Source organism: Nuphar pumila, chromosome 3 (assembly GCF_984573655.1).
Source record: "Nuphar pumila chromosome 3, dmNupPumi1.hap1.1, whole genome shotgun sequence".
Classification (NCBI taxonomy): domain Eukaryota; kingdom Viridiplantae; phylum Streptophyta; class Magnoliopsida; order Nymphaeales; family Nymphaeaceae; genus Nuphar; species Nuphar pumila.
The window spans coordinates 132,923,017-132,944,215 of record NC_143251.1 but is presented as its reverse complement, the minus strand read 5'-3'; the positions used below and the strand labels follow the sequence as shown (position 1 = coordinate 132,944,215).

Sequence of the window (21,199 nt, the reverse complement as noted above, 5' to 3'; positions counted from 1 at the left end):
GCATGTCATAGTCTAACTCAAAGCTATCATGCTAATCACATAACCTCTATAGCACTACGATAACAAGCAACGTGTAAAGGGTTTATTCACATCTAAAATTACTTATAACATCCCTTACCTCAAGTGCGGATCTGTACTTTCACCAAGAGTGAGTCTCAAGATGCTCTAACAGTAGGATCTGGTAATTAAAGCAATATATTTGAATTAATCACAAAACCTCTTACTAAAATTACCAAAATACCCTTCCCGAATCTTATTAAATAAACCACAGTTTCTGTATTACTATTTTGACTGAAGTTCATAGACCAATGTATTCCTCTCTTTAATACAAATCCAACGCACCAAACCTCGCTCGATTCCGAGTTCGGAGTGCGAAGATATGTCCATTTTACTGAAATGGATCTCACGGATCCAAATGGATCTCTTGGCACATTTCGGATTTTGGGCCATATCGAGACTATTTTCTGATCCAATCCTGATTTGGATCCAAACCCTGTCTGTTTGGATTCCGATCCTCCTCATAACTGGATCCAAAACTGCTAGTTGGATCCAGAAAGTCTGATTGGGTCTGAATCGGTTCGACCCGAACCGGTCCACCCAACAAACTTGGGTCTGAACCGGTTCACCCAAACTGGATTGGGTCTGAACCGGTCCACCCATTCGGTTTGGGTCTGAACCGGTTCGACCCGAACCGGTTCACCCAACTGGTTCGGGTCTGAACCGGTTCGACCCGAACCGATCCATCAAACCGGTTTGGGTCTGAACCGGCTCACCCAACTGGTTCGGGTCTGAACCGGTTCGACCCGAACCGATTCACCACAAACATTTTTTTTTTTTTTTTTTAAAAGGGACTCGGTCTGGGCGCAACCCAGACCGGTGGGCTCGGTCTGGGTCGCACCCAGACCGACCCGGTTCGGTCCGGGTGACCGGACCGAACCGGTCCATCGATAAAAGGGGCGGAAGGGGCTGTGCCCCTTCCAAAAACAGTGCAGAGGGTCGGCCCCTGCCGACCCTCTCTCTGCACTCCCTGTTTGGGCCAGCCTCCGGGGTCGGCCAATGGCGTCAGCCGGTCGCCGGGGCCGGCCATCGGAGTCGGCTGCCGTAGGGGCTGGCCGACCCCTCCCTCTTTCTCTGTCTGCCCTTTTTTTTTTTTTTTCTAACAGCAACTCGCCGGCAGCAATGGCTGCCGGCCCCCTTTTTCTTCGACGGAAAAAGAAGAACGAAGAAGGAGATGGGGGAAGGGCTTACCTCGTCGCCGCTGCCGCCGCCGCCGTCGCCGGTAAGTCCTCTCTCTCTCTTTTTCTCCCCCTTCACTCTCTGTCTCTCTCCCTCTGCCGCTCGATTGGGTGCGGTGGAGGGAGGCTGCGTGAGGGTTTTTATAACCCTCACGCAGGGTGAGGATAACCCTCACCCTCCCGTGGATTTCGGGGGTGAGGCTTATCCTCCCCCCTCCGTTACGCGGTTTCCCCTTTGGGGAAACCGCAGTTACCAAATTTTTTTTTTTTTTTTTTTTTTTTTTTTTTAACTTATCCCCTTCGGCGACTTTGCCGGAGGGGGTTTTACACACACCCTCACCCGGGCTTATGTAACATAGGTTGCCATAGATTTGTGATTTGGAGTTGTCTTTTTATTTCTGGCTGTCTGGCATACTCATTTGATTAAATGGTTTTTTTTATTGCTGATAAATCTACTTGGTTGTCTAAATAGCAACCCTTTTTTAATTCTGGGTTGGATCTCTGGTTTCAATCACCTTCGATTTCACTGGTCTTCTCCGATCATGCTTTCTATTTAGTATCACTAATATAGATGCTGATGGCAGGTTATGCTTGCCGGGCGGGCGGAACAAGCACCTCAAGGGACGTGATTAGCATATGCTTTCTGTAACTGTAATATTGTAAGTATCCACAGCTTTGATGCATGGGGAGAACTACCCAAACTGCCAAAAAGATCATGGCTGTAATGTTGTAGTCATAGAGGCTTCTTGAATCAAGTTGCCTCGTTAACTTCAAGGCATCATTTTTATTTGCCTTTTTGATGTATTGAGGCTTTGGCTGAGTGGTTTTGATTGTAACTATAGCCCATCATGTATGGTTTACTGCTCTACTGATTGAAAGATTTTTTTTTTTTTTTTTACAATATCTGAGTAAAAATGTCTGACTGTGGAGTGTGGATTTTTCCTAGGTTTTTGAGCATGCTTTTTGGATTTGTTTTCCCCAGTATGGAGAAGAAAAGAGATCCTATGTTTGTTGGAGTTTCAGATCTTCGGTGGATTCCTTCAAACCCTGCAGCATGAACAACTTTTCAGAGCAAATCAACCACCACCAAAAGGGTGATAAATGCAGCAACCTGATCTATAATGTCACAAATCTCATTCTTGGCAAGGAAAAATTTTGCGATATTTTGAAAATTTTGGTTTTTCCCTGGAAATTCTTGCTACATATAGAGATATCAAATAAATTTAAACACATAAGAATATATAAAAAAATAAAAACTATACAGAAAATGTTCTTATCGTGTGAATATTATGATGAAAACAAGATATTTTCTAAATAAGCCTTGAGCATATCGAGACGACTGTTTGGGCAGAGCGTGATAGGGTTGGCTGGTAGAAAGCACAATATCATTCCCTTGGATTATCCAAAAAAAAAAAAAAATTGTTCAGGTGGAGATTGACGCAAATCCAGTTAAAAGAAAAAAAAAAAAACCAAGTGACAATTAAGGTCAGCATGAGGCTCATAATGAGGCTTAGACTCAGAGTTGATAAGCCTGGGTAGTAAAAGCGTGATTCATTATATTACCAACCAAAACAGTTTTAAGGGTTTTACATTCATATTTCTTCTAAAACTTTATTTCTTACAATAATGATTTCTACAATAATTCACAGGAGATCACCTCAATTTCATCTGATTGGCTTTGTCGGGTCGGATCAGGCAATATACAACTTAAGTCACATCCAAACATAATTCAATGGTGTTTATGATCCTGACCCATATCCAAACCATATGCCAGCCCTCCTCTTTTATCCTATATCTTACTTGGGAAGTATAATCGTCGTTATGTTGGATGTTGATGATATGTTCAACTGGACATGCATAGTTGGTTCTAGATCTGCATATGGCAGATCAGGTCAGAATCAGTTCACGTATCCATACCCATGCCCAAAGGATCCATGACCCCAATGGTTTGTGTCTGGATCAGCTATTTTTCGGCAAAAGAATTCAGGCCCGACTTGTAATCAGATTCGGATTTTTCAAACTCCAATTTCATGATTATGAGTTTAGGACAAATAGCTAATTGGATTCGGATTCAGTAAATGCTTGCTCTATCCAACTCTGAATCTCAGTAGGCTGGATCGGATTATATCCTACTTGAGTTGTGTCTTGAGTGGAGGATCGGATTCTTCAACTTGCCCTCATGTCGTGTCTTTTTGTGTATTATTTTTAATAAAAAAATACACAAAAATGGCGTGTCTCATGTCCTTTTACCCGTATCCTTGTGACAGATTCCAAAGCCATGGTTGTACCAAAAATGGGTCTGTCCAGACTCAGATCCAATTTTAATCAGTACTGTACCCCATCTAGGTCCATTGGATCTACCAAATGCAAAACCAAACCGGATCCTATAAGGATAACATAAACCAGACCCTATAAAGTAATTTTTTTTCTATATTTTACATTAAAGAATCGCAGGTCTTAATCGGGACCTGGGACAGACCTAGGTATGGTATGAAATTTCATAAACCATACCCAGCTTCGCATGCTTATGAGACATTATGGGTCCGACCTTAAGGGTTAATGGGACCTCCTTCTTTATTACCAAATCGTGATCCTACTGGATCTCGTAGAGGTCGGAATCGGGTCATATCTAACCCAATAACAACCTTTGGCCACAAGGACAAGAATAAGGGTAGTTTTGTCATTTAGTAAACAAGAGTCAAATGCCAGGTATGTCCTTTGACCGAGCTCCCCATTTACCATTCAAAGGAATAAAATAAATCACCAACGGCTATACTTACCGTCAAAATCACGCAAAAATAAAGGAATTCGGACCGTTAGGACCCTACGAGAGGAAAAATATCGACCGTTGGACCCTTCCCTGTTTTCAAACTTCAAAAAGGAAAGTGCCTCCTCTTATATTGAAGCTAGAGACAACGGTGGGAGATCACGAAAACAGTAGAGAGAGAGAGATTGAGGCAAAGAAATGGAAGGTCTTCTTCTTTCATTCTTTCTGGTTGCTTGAATCTTTACCACAGGAGTCACAAGTATAATCGTCGTCTGTGTTGTTTCGTTTCGTTGGTTTTTTCGATCCTCGGTAAGGCTGTATTTTGGCAAGAAACAATGGCTCCAAGGGCTATAGTTCCCCCACAATCTAGAGGTAGGGCCATCTGTCTTGTTGGTGGTTCTCTTGGTCATCTTTTGGTGGTTTCTTTTTACTTTTTTTTCCTCCTGCGTTTGATTGTTTTGTAGCTTGGTAGTTCTTTCGATGCTGACATTTTTCTTTCATCAGACGTTTTTCGTAATGGTTTTGATGGTTTTTTTTGTGGCTGTCGTTGGTATCATCGTTACCATCACCGCTTCTTTTTGGTTGATTCTTGTTGGTGTTTTCTTTACTGGCTTGGATGATTTAGATAAGGATTTCACAAACAACGCAATGCAATGGTTGTTGTTGTTGTTGTTGTTGTTGTTGTTGTTGTTGTAAATCCTTTATTTTATCTTTGATGGCCGGTTTAAAATTTTGAGATTGGACTGAGCAGCTTAGATTAATCAATCTCTCTGGGATTTGAATTTCGTTGGAAGTTCTAAAGATCATGTTTTCGGCATTTCATGATTTCTTTGAAACCAAAATTTTCTTCTTTAATTATTGATAATTTTAATTTATCTTCACAAACAACACAATGCAATGGTTTTTGTTGTTGTAAATCCTTTATTTTATCTTTGATGGCCCGTTTCTAATTTTCCAGATTGGATTCTTCAGTCTTCTTTTCTGTGACGAGCGGCAGATTAAGTCAATCTCTATGAGATTTGAATTTGGTTGGAAGTTCTAAAGATCATGTTTTCGGCATTTCATGATTTCTTTACAACCAAAATTTTCTTCTTTAACTATTGATAATTTTAATTTATCTTTGTGTAATTTCCATTACGAAGTCGCTTTCTTGTGTCATTCTTGCCTCCATGATCCGAGTTCGATTGCTTTTGGGGGATTAGGTGAAATGCTTCTGATTTCACCCTCTTTCACCGTTTGCCATTATTTCTGCCATCATAAAAAATTTTGGTCTATTTCATCGCCATCCGCAATAATCATATTCTGCAATTCATCTTATATTTTTTTTTCTTTTTCTATCTTTTCCGTGAAGGTTTTTCCTTTCTTTCACTTCTTAAGAGTTTAAGTTGCTGATTGTATTCAAATCTTTCCTAAGTGAGCGTGTTTTTCTGGTGGGAATTCTTCAGGTGATCCAGTAGCTGCTGCTAAGCAGAAGGCAACGATTGCAAATGGAAACGATCGCCGTGCTCTGGGAGACATTGGAAATGTAGTTGATGCTCGATGTGTAGAAGGGTAAATAAAGTTGGATCTATCTAAGACATTTAGGTTTCTCCCTTTTAGTAGAGAATTCTTATCTCTGTTTTTTTTCTTTCCTTTGTAACAGAAAACCTCAACCACAAATTTCGCGCCCTATCACAAGGTTTGTTCTGCATATCATTGAATTGGGTTTTTTTTGTTATTTTGTTACCCCTTTTTTTTACTGTAATAGAGGGAGATTTCTGATTCTTTTTAATTTTGTCTATTTAGGAGCTTTGGTGCACAACTACTTGCACAGTCTCCAGCAGCAAACAAGGTATTGAAGGATGGATGATGAAAATATTTCCCTTTAATATTGAGGTATATATGAATCTCTGTATCTGATATTCGATGCCGAAATTATTAAATATTTTTGCTTCTTGGCAGAAACCTCTCCCTGCAGCAGAAGCAGTGGCTGATAAAGAAGCAAAAGCAGTTCGAAAAAAAGTCACTGTAAAAGTGGTGGAAAAAGTGATAGAAATCAGCCCAGATACAAAAGAAGAATCCAAGGAAAAATCCGCAAATAAAAAGGGTTCAAGGGAGGCTTCTTCGAGGAAGAAGGTTCCTACTCTTACTTCTATTCTCACCAGCAGAAGCAAGGTAAGTTTCAGCATTGTTCTTTGTTCTTGGATTGATTTTTTTTCTCATTCCGTACTCTTGCCTAATTTTGTTTTTCTATGCTTTATTTGAAAAAGCATGCTTGTGGGGTGGCTGAAAACCCAAAAGAACATGACATTGATCGTGTGGATGCCGATGATCAGTTGGCTGTCGTTGAGTATGTTGAAGATATATACAAATTTTATCGACTTGCAGAGGTATAATGTTACTACTTTTCCTGGTTGGTTCAATAGAGAATTCTACTAGTGATTCTTATCTTCAATGATTTTGTATTATCTCATCCAGGCTTCAACTCAAGTTCATCACTACATGGACTCACAAACTGAAATAAACTCAAAGATGAGAGCTATACTCGCAGATTGGCTGATCGAAGTTCACTTACGATTCGAACTAATGCCCGAAACTCTCTACCTGACAATGCATATTGTAGATAGGTACCTTTCCACCAGAACCGTACAAAGAAGAGATTTGCAGTTGGTTGGTGTCACGGCTATGCTTATAGCCTGCAAATATGAAGAGATATGGGCTCCTGAGGTATTGAGTTTTTCCCTCTTCATAATCAACCTTCCAATATGGCTTTACTGTTCAAATCATAGCAGGCCTCTTCTTTTTCTTCCTCTGGAGGGTTATACTATTGGTTTTACACCCTTTCCGGAACCACCAAAATCTGTGCAATTTTTTCTTTTGCTTTTAAATTTGTTCCAAAGCTATGTAACAAATATTGCGGATATTCTCAGAAACCCATATATTTTGAAAATATCATGAACTTAAAGCCCGATATTTTCCAAGATTTTCCTAGAATTTTATCCCTTGCCAATAAAATCTAGGAACCGAGATTTGTGACATTGTTCCAGAGTTTCTTCAGTAGGTTTGAAAAGTTGAAAGATTTTAATGTGGGAAAATTTATATACGTCAGTAATTAAAACTTCAATTATGCAGATCAATGATTTTGTGTGCATATCGGATAGAGCATACACAGGAGAGCAAATCTTGGTGATGGAAAAGGCTATCCTGAATTATCTAGAGTGGAGTCTAACGGTGCCTACGCCGTATGTTTTCTTGCTCCGATTCCTGAAGGCTGCTGCTTCTGATAAGCAGGTTAGGATATCATACTCTTTAGACTTTTTTTGTTCATCTTTTTTGTTTGTCTGTCATTTTAATTGTTCATTCTGCTTTAATGATGCAGATGGAAAACTTGGTGTTCTTTTTTGCTGAACTAAGCTTGATTCAATACTCTATGATAGTATACTGTCCATCCATGCTAGCTGCTTCTGCTGTGTACGCTGCTCGATGCACGCTGGACAAAAGTCCTTCTTGGACAGAGACTCTTAAGCGGCACACCTGCTACTCAGAACATCAACTACGGTATGCGTGTTTAAGTGTGTGCATGTGCATGCGTATAAAACGTGTGGCCTGGAGTGGTATGTGTGTGGAAGTATGCATAAAAGAACCTATGCAACAAACGTTTTTTGAAAAGAGACCATTTTTTATGCATGCAGCTCCACTACTGACCATCCATCTCAACATTTCTCAAGATGAACAATACACTCGTCTCAACATTTCTCGAGATGAGAACAACACACCCATCTCAATATATACGAAAATTGATGGTTGTCAGACAGGTCACTGCATGCCCAGCTGCTGCTGCATATAATGTGAAGTCTTTTGAAAATATCATGGTATCCTTGAAAGCTGATGTGTTTCTGTTATTTTGGAATGTTCATAATATTTCAAAAGCTGATATTATTCAAAAATTACTGTAATATTTTCAAAATGACATTTCCAAACACCGTGAACATGAGAATTGTTGACACAACAATATATGAGAATTGTGTGTACATCACATGTGTACAATCATCATCTTTTGCTCAACAAATGGGAATTTTGTACAATGCCTGAGCTTTAAGGGTATATAGTGATCTTATACACCGGCCAGTATTCTGCAGCATCAGTACTAACATAGGTTTTGTGATCCCTGGTCCTTTGCTCGTTTCCTGACAGCAGATCTTTCATTTATTGTGAATATCATATTTTTATGCATGTTAATATATGAGAATTGTGTGTACATCACATGTGTACAATCATCATCTTTTGCTCAACAAATGGGAATTTTGTACAATGCCTGAGCTTTAAGGGGTATATAGTGATCTTATACACTGGCCAGTATTCTGCAGCATCAGTACTAACATAGGTTTTGTGATCCCTGGTCCTTTGCTCGTTTCCTGACAGCAGATCTTTCATTTATTGTGAATATCATATTTTTATGCATGTTAGATAGAAAGGAAGATTAATGTTTGTAATGCTCATTTGTAAAACAACCATTGCTTTTGTTCACGTGTTGAGCATTACATGCACATATACTTATTTAATTGTGTTTAACTACTATCAGAGAGTGTGCAAACCTTATGGTGCACTTCCATGCAATTGCCGCGGACAGCAAGCTAAAAGTTGTTTACAAGAAGTACTCAAGTCCTCAATTTGGCTGTGTTGCACTCCTGGCTCCTACAAGCAAGCTGTCAGCAGAGAAGAAGAGGGTTGCCTCCTGATCCTGTGGACTATTTTTTGGCTCTGTTTTAGACCTTCATCTGTGTGACCCATGTTGATAATTGGGTTTCTTCATTTTGTTGACTCCTTTCTTACGAGTAACATGACATTTAAACATAAAACAACTACTCGCTCCTACAACCAAGCTGTGTCGGCAGAGAAGGTCACTGTCATCTGTGTGACCCATGTTGATAATTGGGTTTCTTTATTTTGTTTACTCATTTCTTACGAGTGACATTTAAACATAAAACAACAAAAAATTATTGTATTGTATGGCAAAATGATATGTTTCCTCAAAGACCTTGATTTTTCAGAAATTCGTCTATTGTCTAAGATCACAAATACTGTTATTTTTGTGAAGCCTTCACACCTATCATTTTCGGTGCAAATTTCCTCTATATGCGAATTTCCTTCATCTTCACTGAAAAGGCCTCTTAATCTCCAATCACCCTGTCAAAATCCAGTCTTTGGTGGTGCGGGTATGGGGTGGATTACCATGATTGGAGGGAACCACCAGTTTGGCCTGGGTTTTTTTATGAGAACTTTAACCTCAAAACCTTGCAAATATCAAATTCACATAAAATAAGTGTGAACAAATTTTCTTTTAAACTTGAACCGACAAACATCGCAAATACTTGAGTTATCTCGCATAAAAAGTATCATCACATAAAAATCTATGAATTTTTTTTCACTAGAACTGACAAACCCCTCACAAATAGTTGAGTTACCACGTATAAAAAATATAATGTTGCAAAAAAATCAATGATTTTTTTTTAAACTTGAATCAGCAAACCTCGCAAATACTTGAGTTATCACGTATAAACAATTTACAAAATTCACATAAAATAAGTGCGAGAGAATTTTTTGTTTTACTTTCAAACCTCCAAACATCACAAATATAAGCTTAAAAAATTTATGATTTTTTTTTTAAGCTCGAACCGACAAACTGTGCAAATACTTGAGTTACTTCATATAAAACTCGAACCTTTTTTATGTGAGTACTTCACATAAAAAATGTTAACTTTGCATAAAACATATTATATTTTTTTTTAAACTCAAACTGACAAACCTATCAAATAATTGAGTTATCTCACATAAAAAAATTATGAAATTTGCATAAAATAAGCGTGAGTGAACTTTTTTTTAAACTTGAACCTCCAAACATCGCAAATACCTTAATTACTTTGCATACAAAATTCTTAAATTTGCATAAAAATATAAATTTTCTTTTAAACTCGAATTAAGAAATTGCGCAAATACTCTTCACATAAAAAATAAAATAACATCACATAAAAAATCTGTGAAATGTGTTTTAAAATTTAAAACGCATGCCTTTTTTTTAAACTTGAACCTCCAAACATCGCAAATACCTGAATTACTTTGCATACAAAATTCTTAAATTTGCATAAAAATATAAAATTTCTTTTAAACTCGAATCAAGAAATTGCGCAAATACTTGAGTTACTTCACATAAAAAATAAAATAACATCACATAAAAAAACTGTGAAATGTGTTTTAAAATTTAAAACGCATGCCTTTTTTCTGCGATTGAGATGCTGGTACCGGGTTTGGATCAGGGTTATTTTTGCCTAGGGTATTTTCAAACCGGTACCGACATATCAAAATTATTGCTTCTTTTTAAGAACAAAATCTAAGGTTCTTCATGGTCCCCAAAATTCTCTCTGCACAATTTTTGAGTTTTTCTTATCTCCAATGACATTTTTGATGATTCCGATGAGGTTGTAACATTTTTCCCATCGACTTCTCTTGTTAGATCAAAAGGTGAATTCTTTGTGGTCCCCAACTTATGGACCCAAAATCCCCTTCGCACATATAGTTTAGAATTTTTTTTAAAGAATATATAATATGTTTGTTTTAAAGATCTGTGTTTACTTTGAAGATGCTTTTGTCTCATAAAAAATTAAATTTTTTGTTTATTTGAATATGTTTGTCTATTATTATATGATTTTTAATTTTTCTATGTATGTGTAATGGGGCTTGGGTTAACCATGCATAAGGTGTTAATGTGGGTAATTCGTTTTGTAGAATATAATATGTTTGTTTTAAAGATCTGTGTTTACTTTGAAGATGCTTTTGTCTCATAAAAAATTAAATTTTTTGTTTCTTTGAATATGTTTGTCTATTATTATATGATTTTTAATTTTTCTATGTATGTGTAATGGGGCTTGGGTTAACCGTGCATAAGGTGTTAATGTGGGTAATTCATTTTGTAGAATGGTTGTTGTATGTATTCTATTCTCAATAAATGTTGTATATTCCATGTGGTTGGTGTAGGTTGTTAAGATGACTTCAATACATGTTAAAGTGCATTATTGTATCGCTGATGATCATAGTTGGATATCTTTAGTTATCCCCAAAAATATTAGCTTTAATAAATTAGTGGTTAGGTTAACTCAAAAAACAGGACATAGTGAAGAGTTAATAAGCCTTTAGTATACATATTCGTTGTCCATAGGTGAGAAACCAAGCTGGGTATATATTTTTTATGACGATAATGTAAAAGGGATGTTATTTAGTGGTGATGTTTACTTAGTGGTTGAAATAGTGAAGAAACTTGGATCGTGGTGTGCATAGTGAAAACAAGAGGAGAAGAGAAATGAGAAATAAATTAATGACATGCTTTAGGGGGATCCTCGATGTATTCATCGAGAGCTCTTGGTGTATCCTGCAGAGGCAGGGGCTGAAGAATTTGTCATCCCCTAGGTAATCGTTATCCAGCCACAACCAACTTTATTGGATTCCCAACAAACATGTTGGGAATCCAATGAGGAATAGGCCCACCATTATCCTGGTGGTTCCTATCTCAATGGCCTACTACTCAAGTGGGTTATTGGATACCATCTGAGACCCATTGGCCACACTGGATCTATGTCAGAATTCAACATCTCTCACTTGGCCATATGGGACGAACACCCATATTGTATCATAATCAGTGTATTATGTATTGCACTCATGACATTATGTGGTTTTACAAATGCTAGTTAGATTTCTCCTTCATGATATATTCTTATCATAAGTTATTCACAAATTAGGTTATTTTTTCATCATGTTATAGATTTTATTATAACAATTTATTTCAAGTATTCATCATTCACTGCATACTAAGTTATGCAGTCCATAATATATCATAATGTGGGTCTCACATAGTCATAGGATTCTTTGTGGCTCTTCCATGACCATACCATAGGACATCATCATGTACACTAGTAGAGTACTGTGAATTTTATTGATTCATAAATCCATGATTTGCCAAACATAGCAAATACTTCCACTATCCATGTGCACTATCACATGTTGATCGTCACCTGATCATTTTAGATCTGTATATCAAGATAGTTATATATGTGACTAACTATCTTGTATTTCATCAAAGGCTTTAAGAACATGAAAAATATCATTTCATGTATTCATACAAGCATATCATAGGAAGCATTATTTATTATCATGCAAAGGCTTTTCCAATACATTGCATTTAAGCAATATTTGCATTAAGCCATGACATCACAAAGTTTTGCATACACTAGCTGGACTTTTCCTTCATGATATATCACCATCATGTTGAACACATCTATGGTCTTCTGATTGAGTTGATAAACCTTAAACCTATTATTTTCAGTTCAATAGTATATGCCTTTAATAGCACCAAATATAAATATATATATAAATATATAAATATTTTTTTCTATATTTGCAAAAGTTATTGGTTCAAAGATTATTGGGTACATAAACCATGGTTCTCATTAGTTGGCAAGTGTTGCCAATGACAAACACCATATTATGAATTAGGTCACATCTTTCCTTTTCTCATAGATAGATGATTGATCATATACTTTTTTTTTTCTCTTTTAAGTTATGACATGAATATAAGATAAAACTAATTGTGTTTGGAGTTCACAATAGCAATTATTCTCTTTTTTTTCATGTGCCAACCATGTCTCTATTGTTGGATTCAAATATTGAATTCAAATGTGGCTATAGGGTCTTACATATGAGAATCCAAAGAGCCACCAATGGTGGGCTCCATGAAAACACAAAATGTAAGAATAAAAACTTTATTAAAATGAGCACTCGTAGCAGGAAAATGACTATCCAAGGGAGGTGTAATTAACCCCTACCCTGGTACTATAAGGATCATACTGAAAAAGATCCAATCCCCCTTGAATGCAGGCCATTTCCTAGATCCCCCTCTCCCCCTCCTCTTTCCTTTGTTTTTCTCCTCTCGTTATACACACTCTGTTCCTAAAACCTAACATTGGTATCAGAGCCTAGGGTGTGTGTGCAAAGACTCGATGTAGATACATAGGAACAGTCTCATCTTCAAGCGATACCTCGATAGCATGTGAACCTCATCCTCAGTCGTCGTGGTGAGAAGAAAGTGCAACACCCTTTCTTTATCACGCCAGAAAACCTAGGAATTGGGAAACCCTTTTCCCATGCCCTCTCGCTAGAAAACTTAAAAATCGTCGATCGTGGCCAGCGACTCTGTTTGAGGAACAACGATTGTAGAGGAAAGGGGTACCTCCTTCGAACAACCATGCTCATCATCAGAGGGGGAGGTTGCATGCGAAGATTGAATCCTCCACCGATCATCCCCAACAACCTTTGTTGCTTGCGTTAGAGATTGCAGAGGATGTGGAGGAAGCCCCTTTGTATGTCGACATGCCAAACGCCTCTGCCAAAAGGGTAGAGTTGTCGGAGAAACATTAAAAACAAAAAGAAAAAAAATGAAGTGGTGAATGGAAAACCCCCTCCTTTTTGTAGGGTCTTCTTTCACTAGGAACCTTCTGCATCGACATCGGGGGACCCTTTGTTGGGAAAACCTTGTGTTAGTTCTCACTGAAAAACCATTTTTTTGTTTCTTTTTTTTCTCACCTAAGGCCCATCAAAGACATCGGACATCGCTTCCCTATAGCAAAGAGAACTGTTGGCGGTGGTACTGATCAGAAGTGACTGTAGGGAGTGACCTCACCAGAAAATACCAGGAAACCATCGACTGAGCTTGGTGGTGCTACATGAGGGAAGCAACTGCAAAGGACTAGGAGCCTTGCATTAGAAAACCTTGCTTGTCGAACGAACGAGCTTCGTTGGTCGCTTGAGCCCGACAAAATGTTCAATGAGAGGCAATAACACAAGGAGGGTTGTGTTGTTGGCGTTTGGAGATTGCAGAGGAGGTGGAAGATACTCTTCCACCAGACGATCGTGCCCAGCAGCCCTTCTTGCCAGAGTGTATCGGCGAAGGAAGAGAAAAAAAACTGAGAAAAAAGGAGAAATTAAAGGAAGAGAGACGCTAGGGTTTTCGAAGGTTCAAGAACCCTTCGATTCCTTTTTATATATTTTTTATTATATATAATATTACATATATGCCCTTGACTCTTTTTGTTAATTCTTGTTATACGATTTTTAAGGTTGTATTATCAGACATACCCTTATCTTTTCTGATATTTCTGCCTGTGCCCTTTTTTTTTCAAAATAGGGACTCTATTTTTGAGAAATTTAGAAACATGTCCATTCTCTGAAAATTATCAGAGACAAGGTTATAGTTTGTTGTTTTTCAGAAAACAAACTCCCAATCTTTTTGAAATTTTAGAAAACCATCTAAACTTTTTTTGTTTAACTCTGCAAGTTCTGGAAATTTAGTTTCAAGGTTCTGGTTTGTTGTTTTTGCCCATAACAATCCTCTAACTTTTATGATTTTGCATAAAAGTGTTTTTGATTTGCTGAAAACCTTTCAATGCTTTATTTTTTAACAAAGTCAGGTTTGAAACTATTTTATTTAGATCATGGATTATTTCATGAGCTTGATATTTGGTTAAGGCAATCTACATAGGTTATGTGTGTGTGTGTGTGTGTGTTCGTTCTGCCCCATTAGGCCCCTTCAAAAAACATAGTTTATGGTATTTTTTCTCACATCTAACACAGTAGACACTAGAACCTTATCAGTAGATAGGTTTTTATGGTGATCCTAAATCAATAGCTATAAAAGGCATCAAATGTTCTTGGCTCATAAAAATATATTTTTTCATCAAAAAAATATAATCCGAGAGTAGATTATCACTAAATCGAGCATGCTAAGCACATCTAACAGTTTAGATCTATCATAAAGCACTTCAAACTATGGGGCCTAATAGGGCAAAATGAGAAAAGAAGGTCTAATATGTTTAGTTCTTATATATATATATATATATATATATATATATATATATTGGCTAGTAACGAAGGTAAAAAACTAATGAGCTAGAAATCATAGGTGCAAGTTGTATCCACTCAATCTAACCACATAGATGTGTTCAACATGGTTTGTTTACTAAGGATCAAGCCTTGAATCATGCTTTTCTGATATAAAATTGTGATTTTTTGAGTTATGAAATTTTGACACATTGTGGGCCATTGATTTTTATACCCCTTTAAAACCTAATTAGTTGTTATAATCATATGATTCAAAATAAGTTTTTTTTACTCAACAAATCATGTAGATCACATCCTTAACATTTGATGTACAAAAATTTGATTTTTTTTAAAGAAAACTGTGATTCCTACTCATTAGTTTTGTATCCTCATTAGTAGTCAATATTAACCCTATATATATATATATATAGGTGCCTACCATCGTCCTACTAGACTTTTGAAGGTTTTTTTTTTATATTTTTCTTAAATCTGACCGTATAGATGCGTTCTACATGATCAAATTTTATAGAAATTGACTCTTCAATCGTTCTATTCTAGCATGCTGGTAGGTTTTTATAAGGTTTAAAAGTCAACAATCTAAGATTGTTATAAACATTAAAGGCCTAAAAAATATTTTTTTTTGTCAAAAAACATGACTCAAGTATTGTTTTCTAGCAAATTGACCAAACACATGTATAGGGTCAGACTTAAGAAAAACAACACAAAAGGACACGTTCGCTAGGCAGCTACCATTATATATATATATATATATATATATATCAAAAGCAAGAACACCATAACGTCAGACACAATGTTGAGGGTTGGATTTGCACAAACAAACAGCATTATTGACTGACATGACCGTCACTAATGCTGTGGGCAGAAAATACACATTTAGTGGCGGTTGCAACCACCACTAAATGCACATGTAAAAAAAAAAGATTTTTTGCACGATCTGCGGCAAAAAAATAGGCCATTGGCTACTCTATCAAACACTACCATGACAAGAGTCAAGTAAATGCAAATTTGATTTGGGATGACGTTATTTCTTACATGAAAGGTTTTTTTTCTGGATATTGCTTTTATAATGGGTTAAGCATCTTTTTTTGTTTTTTTGTTTCCCAAATGTCCCCATCTAGTGGTTTTTAGTAATTCCAAGTTTGCGTTACATGTCTTAAACAAAAGTAATTATCATGCCCTTGTCCACCACAAAATGAGAACAAAGAAATAAAAAATGACTTCAGCGTTATGTCCAAGCAGGTCCATGCCTTACTTTCTTGTTTTTTTTTTTTCAAGAGAGAAAGCTAGGGATGGGGGAACAGGCCCCGCCCTGGATGAAGGACATGAGACAGGGATGGAGGTGGGGATGAAGGTTAAAATCCGTGTGAGGATGGAGGCGGGGATAGACTTACGCTTTCCCCCACCCCGCCCCGTCTCCGTCCGCGTCCCGATCCCCGCCTTGCCCCATCTCAAATCCTTGTAAAGGATGGCAATGGATCAAGGAAAAATGGGCCGCCCCCCATCTCGCCTCGCCCCGTTTGGACCTGGGATGGAAGACATGAAACGAGGATGGAGGTTAAAATTCAAACCTGTGCGGAGATGGATATGAGGATGAAAGTCCAGATTTTGAGACAAGAAGGGATGAAGACCTTGGCCCCCGCCCCCACCCCAGTCCATTGCCATCCCTAGGTTAGGCAGACTCCTAACAGTTATACAACCATATACCATCCGGATTTGAACTTACAACGTCCCAACACAAAGTGACTTGCACTGCAAGCTTATGCTTTTATTAGCATATTAGGTTCTATAGAAAGCAATGTTAGCCCCCTCTCATCTTTAAAAAATATTATTCCTGATCTGCAAATTATTCAGCTTGTAACAATGAGTAAGGTTGCTTTGAGATGCACTGGCAATTTGGACCCCACTCTGAGCCGTGACAAATCTACACCCAAGTGAATGAACTGAAAAGCTTGGGCCTACCAATCTTTATCCCATCATGAAATCCTGAAAACCGTCTTGTTAACAAGTCAAGTTTTCGTCAGAGCCCAACTTTAGGGTTTTTATTTTCTAGCTCACAGGTGTGTCCTTAGCTTTCAGAGGTGGGCCATGTAAGGCAGGGTGGTCACCGGGCCCCACTCGAGATTTTTTTGGTTTCAACTATGGTTTCTTATCATAGAAAAACCTTTTATTTTGTTTTTAATAACAAGAATTCACTTTGGATCTGTCACAGGGACACGGCATTTTGGTGACCTGTTCTTAGTGGCACAAAATGACATGCTCAAACACGTAGATATGGACACTGATGTACAGACAATAATTTAATATTGTTTTAATGATCACCCTGACTATCAAGGATAGCTTTTCATTGGCTTCAGTGTTCTGGCAAGGGATGCACAGTGCTGGTATCGAACTCGTGATGTCCTTTGACTTGAAGGCCTTAAGCCAACCCACCCAACCAAGCGCATGGAACCCTTTTGGGCGACTAAACTTAGGGTTAGAGTTAGGGCTCCGATTGTCTGGCAGGAACAGTTAGTGCACGCCACCTTGTATTGAGACTTTGCAAGTTCGAATCCCAATGATATGGTTTGTATAACTGGTAGAGGCATGCCTGACCCCAGCTTTCTCTGCCCAAAAAAAAAAATCCAGCAAAGCCAATAACATACATGCTACCCTTTACACAATGCTAGAAATCATGTTATCAGAATATTCTTAGGAAGGAAAAAATCACATGGAAAATTGCAAAATTTATTTTTCTTAAAAGAATCTTGAGAAAGCATTGGCATATACTCATTTGTATTTACAAAAGAGTAATTTAAATGTAAAAAGAAAGACTAATTTACAAAGATTCACCTAACACTTTTATTATTACATTTACTCATTTGTATTTGTATATAAATTATGTTTCATGGACACTCTTTTATCTTAAAATAATTCAGTTGACCTTGTTTAGTAAAGAAAATGCCTAAAATGCCCTCCATTGATTTATTTAACAAAATGCCATAAGATAATACAGGGTGAGTTGTTCTAATCATTATTGGACTAGAAAATTAGGCATCCAACCCTTAATTTTCATAACCCAATTACAAGAGCACAACTCTACCAACTGAGCTGAGCTGAGCTGAGCTAAGGAGGAGATTCTCAAATTGAGAAATAAGATGCAGTGGGTTTTTTTTTTTGTTTACGTTGTGGATTTGTAGTGGACATGGCCCAAAAGCTGTTAGCATGTATGCACAATGGTTCGGACCCGAAACAACTAAATACATGGGAGAGTCTAATCCGAAACAGCCAAAATTTGCAAAACCTTCATCCTGGCCCATTTACACACCTAATGCAATTCAAAGCTAATTTCAATATCTTTGTTTTGCCATGTAGTGGTGTAGGATTGCTAGTTGACCAGTTTTAAGGGTGAGCTTGAATTATGGATGTAAATGGTTCGGATTCGGATTGGATGTAGTTAATACCATATTGGACTGATTGGATGTTAACTAGACATACTTGAATTCGGATCCAGATGTGGATTGTGAAAAGCTCATACTAGATCTACTTTTTTACATTCAAACAGATTCAAATATCTGTCAAATTGGAATATTTGTCGGATCTGGTATAAAAAAATCAAAACCATATTCACATCGGGTTATAAAGCTTAGCAAGTCAGTCTTTGGAGATGAAGCTTAGCATCATCGCCTTGCACTAGCCTACTAGGCCCAGTCAACCTAGGTCATGGTCTTCTGGAAACAAAAGTGCTAAGAGGGTTGAGATGGTCATTTTCACAGAAAGAGACATAAATGTTAAATTCAAAATGTGTAAGGACATACATGGAATTTAATGTCAGCCCTAACTAAAAAACCTTTAACAGCATAAATGTCCACAAGAAGGTATATTTTCCCCCTTCCTCCTTTTTCTCTCCACTCCTCGGATCTCTCGCAGTCCCTCTCACACTGTCATTTATTTATTGCAACTAAAATACAAAAAATAAATTAATGAAAAGCCGACTCATTTTCGAGGAAGATGTTATGCCTAGTTATCATTTTTTTGAAGTGACCAGTCTACCCTTGATTGGCTTCAGTGAAGAGCTCACTGATAAATTCGTTGACCAAAAATGCCCTTTACAATACCCATTAAGACTTCCTTGAGAGAACCAAAGGGAATCAGGCTGATCTAAGTGTATTTGATGAAAATGTGGGAGTTTATGAACTTGGTCATGTTTCATGATGTTCCCAATAGTGATCAATAAAAGTCCATCTCAAGTTATAACTGGGTTTGGCTTAGGTTGGTCTGGATTAAATCTAATTTTTGAACTGTCAACTGGTTCCTCTCATGCAATCGAATTGAAATAAACCGAATTAGATCCGGGATCCAATTGGACCAACTTGAATCTATGGAGGGAGGGGGGCAATAAGGTAAGATCACAAGATCCAAAATCCGAGAATCAGTCATTGTCTGAAAACCCTGAGGATGGTTTAGACAATATAAAAGTCACCCCAGATTCCCTTCTTTCCCCCAAGAAAAACAAAACAGACGTCCACCGGAATCTGCTCCCTCCTCCCCCACTCTTCCTCCTCCCTCAAATGGTGCTCCTCCACCACTACTCTGGCCACCACCATCACCGCCACCTGCGCCTCTAACTGAGACCAGAAGCCCCCGAGCCGACCGATCGAGCCCACCCATGAGAGACGACGCTTCCTGGTTCGCTCACTGGGAGGAGGAGCTCCCCTCCCCGGACGAGCTCATGCCCCTCTCCCAGACCCTCATCACGCCCGACCTTGCTGCCGCCTTCGACATCTCCACCAACACCAACAACCACAACTTCTCCCCTCCACCGCCACCGCCGACGGCACTGGCGCCTCCCACCCAGCAGGCCTCGTCGGCTGCCGACGACTTCGACCCGTCGGCCGGAGAAGGCGACGAGCCCGCCCGCACCCTGAAGCGGCCCCGCCTCGTCTGGACTCCCCAGCTTCACAAGCGATTCGTCGACGCCGTCGCCCACCTCGGCATCAAGAACGCCGTCCCCAAGACCATCATGCAATTGATGAACGTCGACGGCCTCACCAGGGAGAACGTCGCCAGCCACCTCCAGAAGTATCGGCTCTACCTCAAGAGGATGCAGGGCTTGTCCGGTGGGGACCCCGGTGGCGGTGGCGCGCCCCCCGGCCCGCCCTCTGCCTGCGACCACCTCTTCGCCTCCACCCCGATTCCCCCCCACCACCATTACGAGAACCACCACCTTCTCCCCTTCGTGCCCATCGGTTTCAACCCTTCTGCTGCTGCTGGGGCGGCGGCCGCCGCCCACCACCACCATTTTATCACGGGTCCGCCTCCCCCCGCCGGCTTCCCGGCATTCGATCATAGGTACTTGGCTCGGCACCAGCCTGTCCACCGGGTGGTGCCCCCTGGAGCCGGGCCTGTGATGGAGAAGGCGAGGGAGTTTGGGAGCGTGGTGGATGAATTGGTGTCGGACTCGACGACGACAACGGCAACAAGGAAGGTGCTCACTTTGTTCCCGACGGGAGATGATTGATCAAATTGGGTGTGGCCGAGGGGGGAGGTTCGTTGGTGGTGTTGGTTCCTAGTGTAAATTGAGCTCTCACCTTCCTTTTTCTTTTTTTCTCCTTTTCTCTTCGACTGAATCGGAGCAAGGTGGAAATTGGGTGTTGTTGATCGGAGACGGATTGCATTCGGTATTTGATTTGGGAATTTGGGTATTCATGATTGAGGATTAATTGAGTTGGGTTTTCAATTTGGGGAGTAGGGAATTGATGAACAGAGTAATTCAATTGGGTTTTCAGTGTAATGAATTGGGTGTTGATCGTCTGGGTGAAAGCAAATCGGGCTCCGATTCATGTTTTTTCTTTTTCTTTTGATGTTTTTGTAGCTGTTCATAGTATCTTCTATCCCTTTGTGGGTGGATTTGAAATAGATGAAGTCGCGCATTAGTTGTTCCCAATAATTCTCAGAATTGCGCTCTTTTTTCTGTTTCGTTTCTTTCTATTACTGGATTTATAGTTATCTATGATGGTGAACCTTATTGGTTTAGCATTAGACAAATGTTCCCAATAATTCTCAGAATTGCGCTCTTTTTTCTGTTTCGTTTCTTTCTATTACTGGATTTATAGTTATCTATGATGGTGAACCTTATTGGTTTAGCATTAGACAAATGTTCCCATCAATTGAAAGTTGGCTGAAAGTTCAATGTTCATGGTGAGCTCTAAAATAAAAGTGGAAGTTGAGTGAATTTTTGTCAAAATTGGTTGATGCACAGCTTTTTGTTGAATCAATTCGACAAATGGCCCATGTT

At 38.8% G+C, this 21,199-nt stretch overlaps 1 protein-coding gene and 1 pseudogene across 2 annotated transcripts; both read left to right on the top strand.

The window, feature by feature from the left end:
- The first annotated feature begins 4,337 nt into the window (after positions 1-4,337).
- On the top strand, positions 4,338-8,720 carry LOC149843899 (G2/mitotic-specific cyclin S13-7-like). Its single transcript, XM_090000986.1, has 10 exons — positions 4,338-4,374; positions 5,421-5,553; positions 5,645-5,680; positions 5,788-5,833; positions 5,944-6,156; positions 6,252-6,371; positions 6,460-6,708; positions 7,114-7,272; positions 7,361-7,539; positions 8,564-8,720. Exons 1-10 carry the CDS (start codon positions 4,338-4,340, stop codon positions 8,718-8,720), a joined length of 1,329 nt encoding a protein of 442 aa, XP_089857112.1.
- Positions 8,721-19,408: 10,688 nt separating this feature from the next.
- On the top strand, positions 19,409-20,850 carry LOC149843898 (transcription factor MYBC1 pseudogene; annotated as a pseudogene). The gene has a single exon (XR_016431170.1). The product of XR_016431170.1 is annotated as a transcription factor MYBC1 pseudogene (transcript).
- The last annotated feature ends 349 nt before the right edge of the window (positions 20,851-21,199 follow it).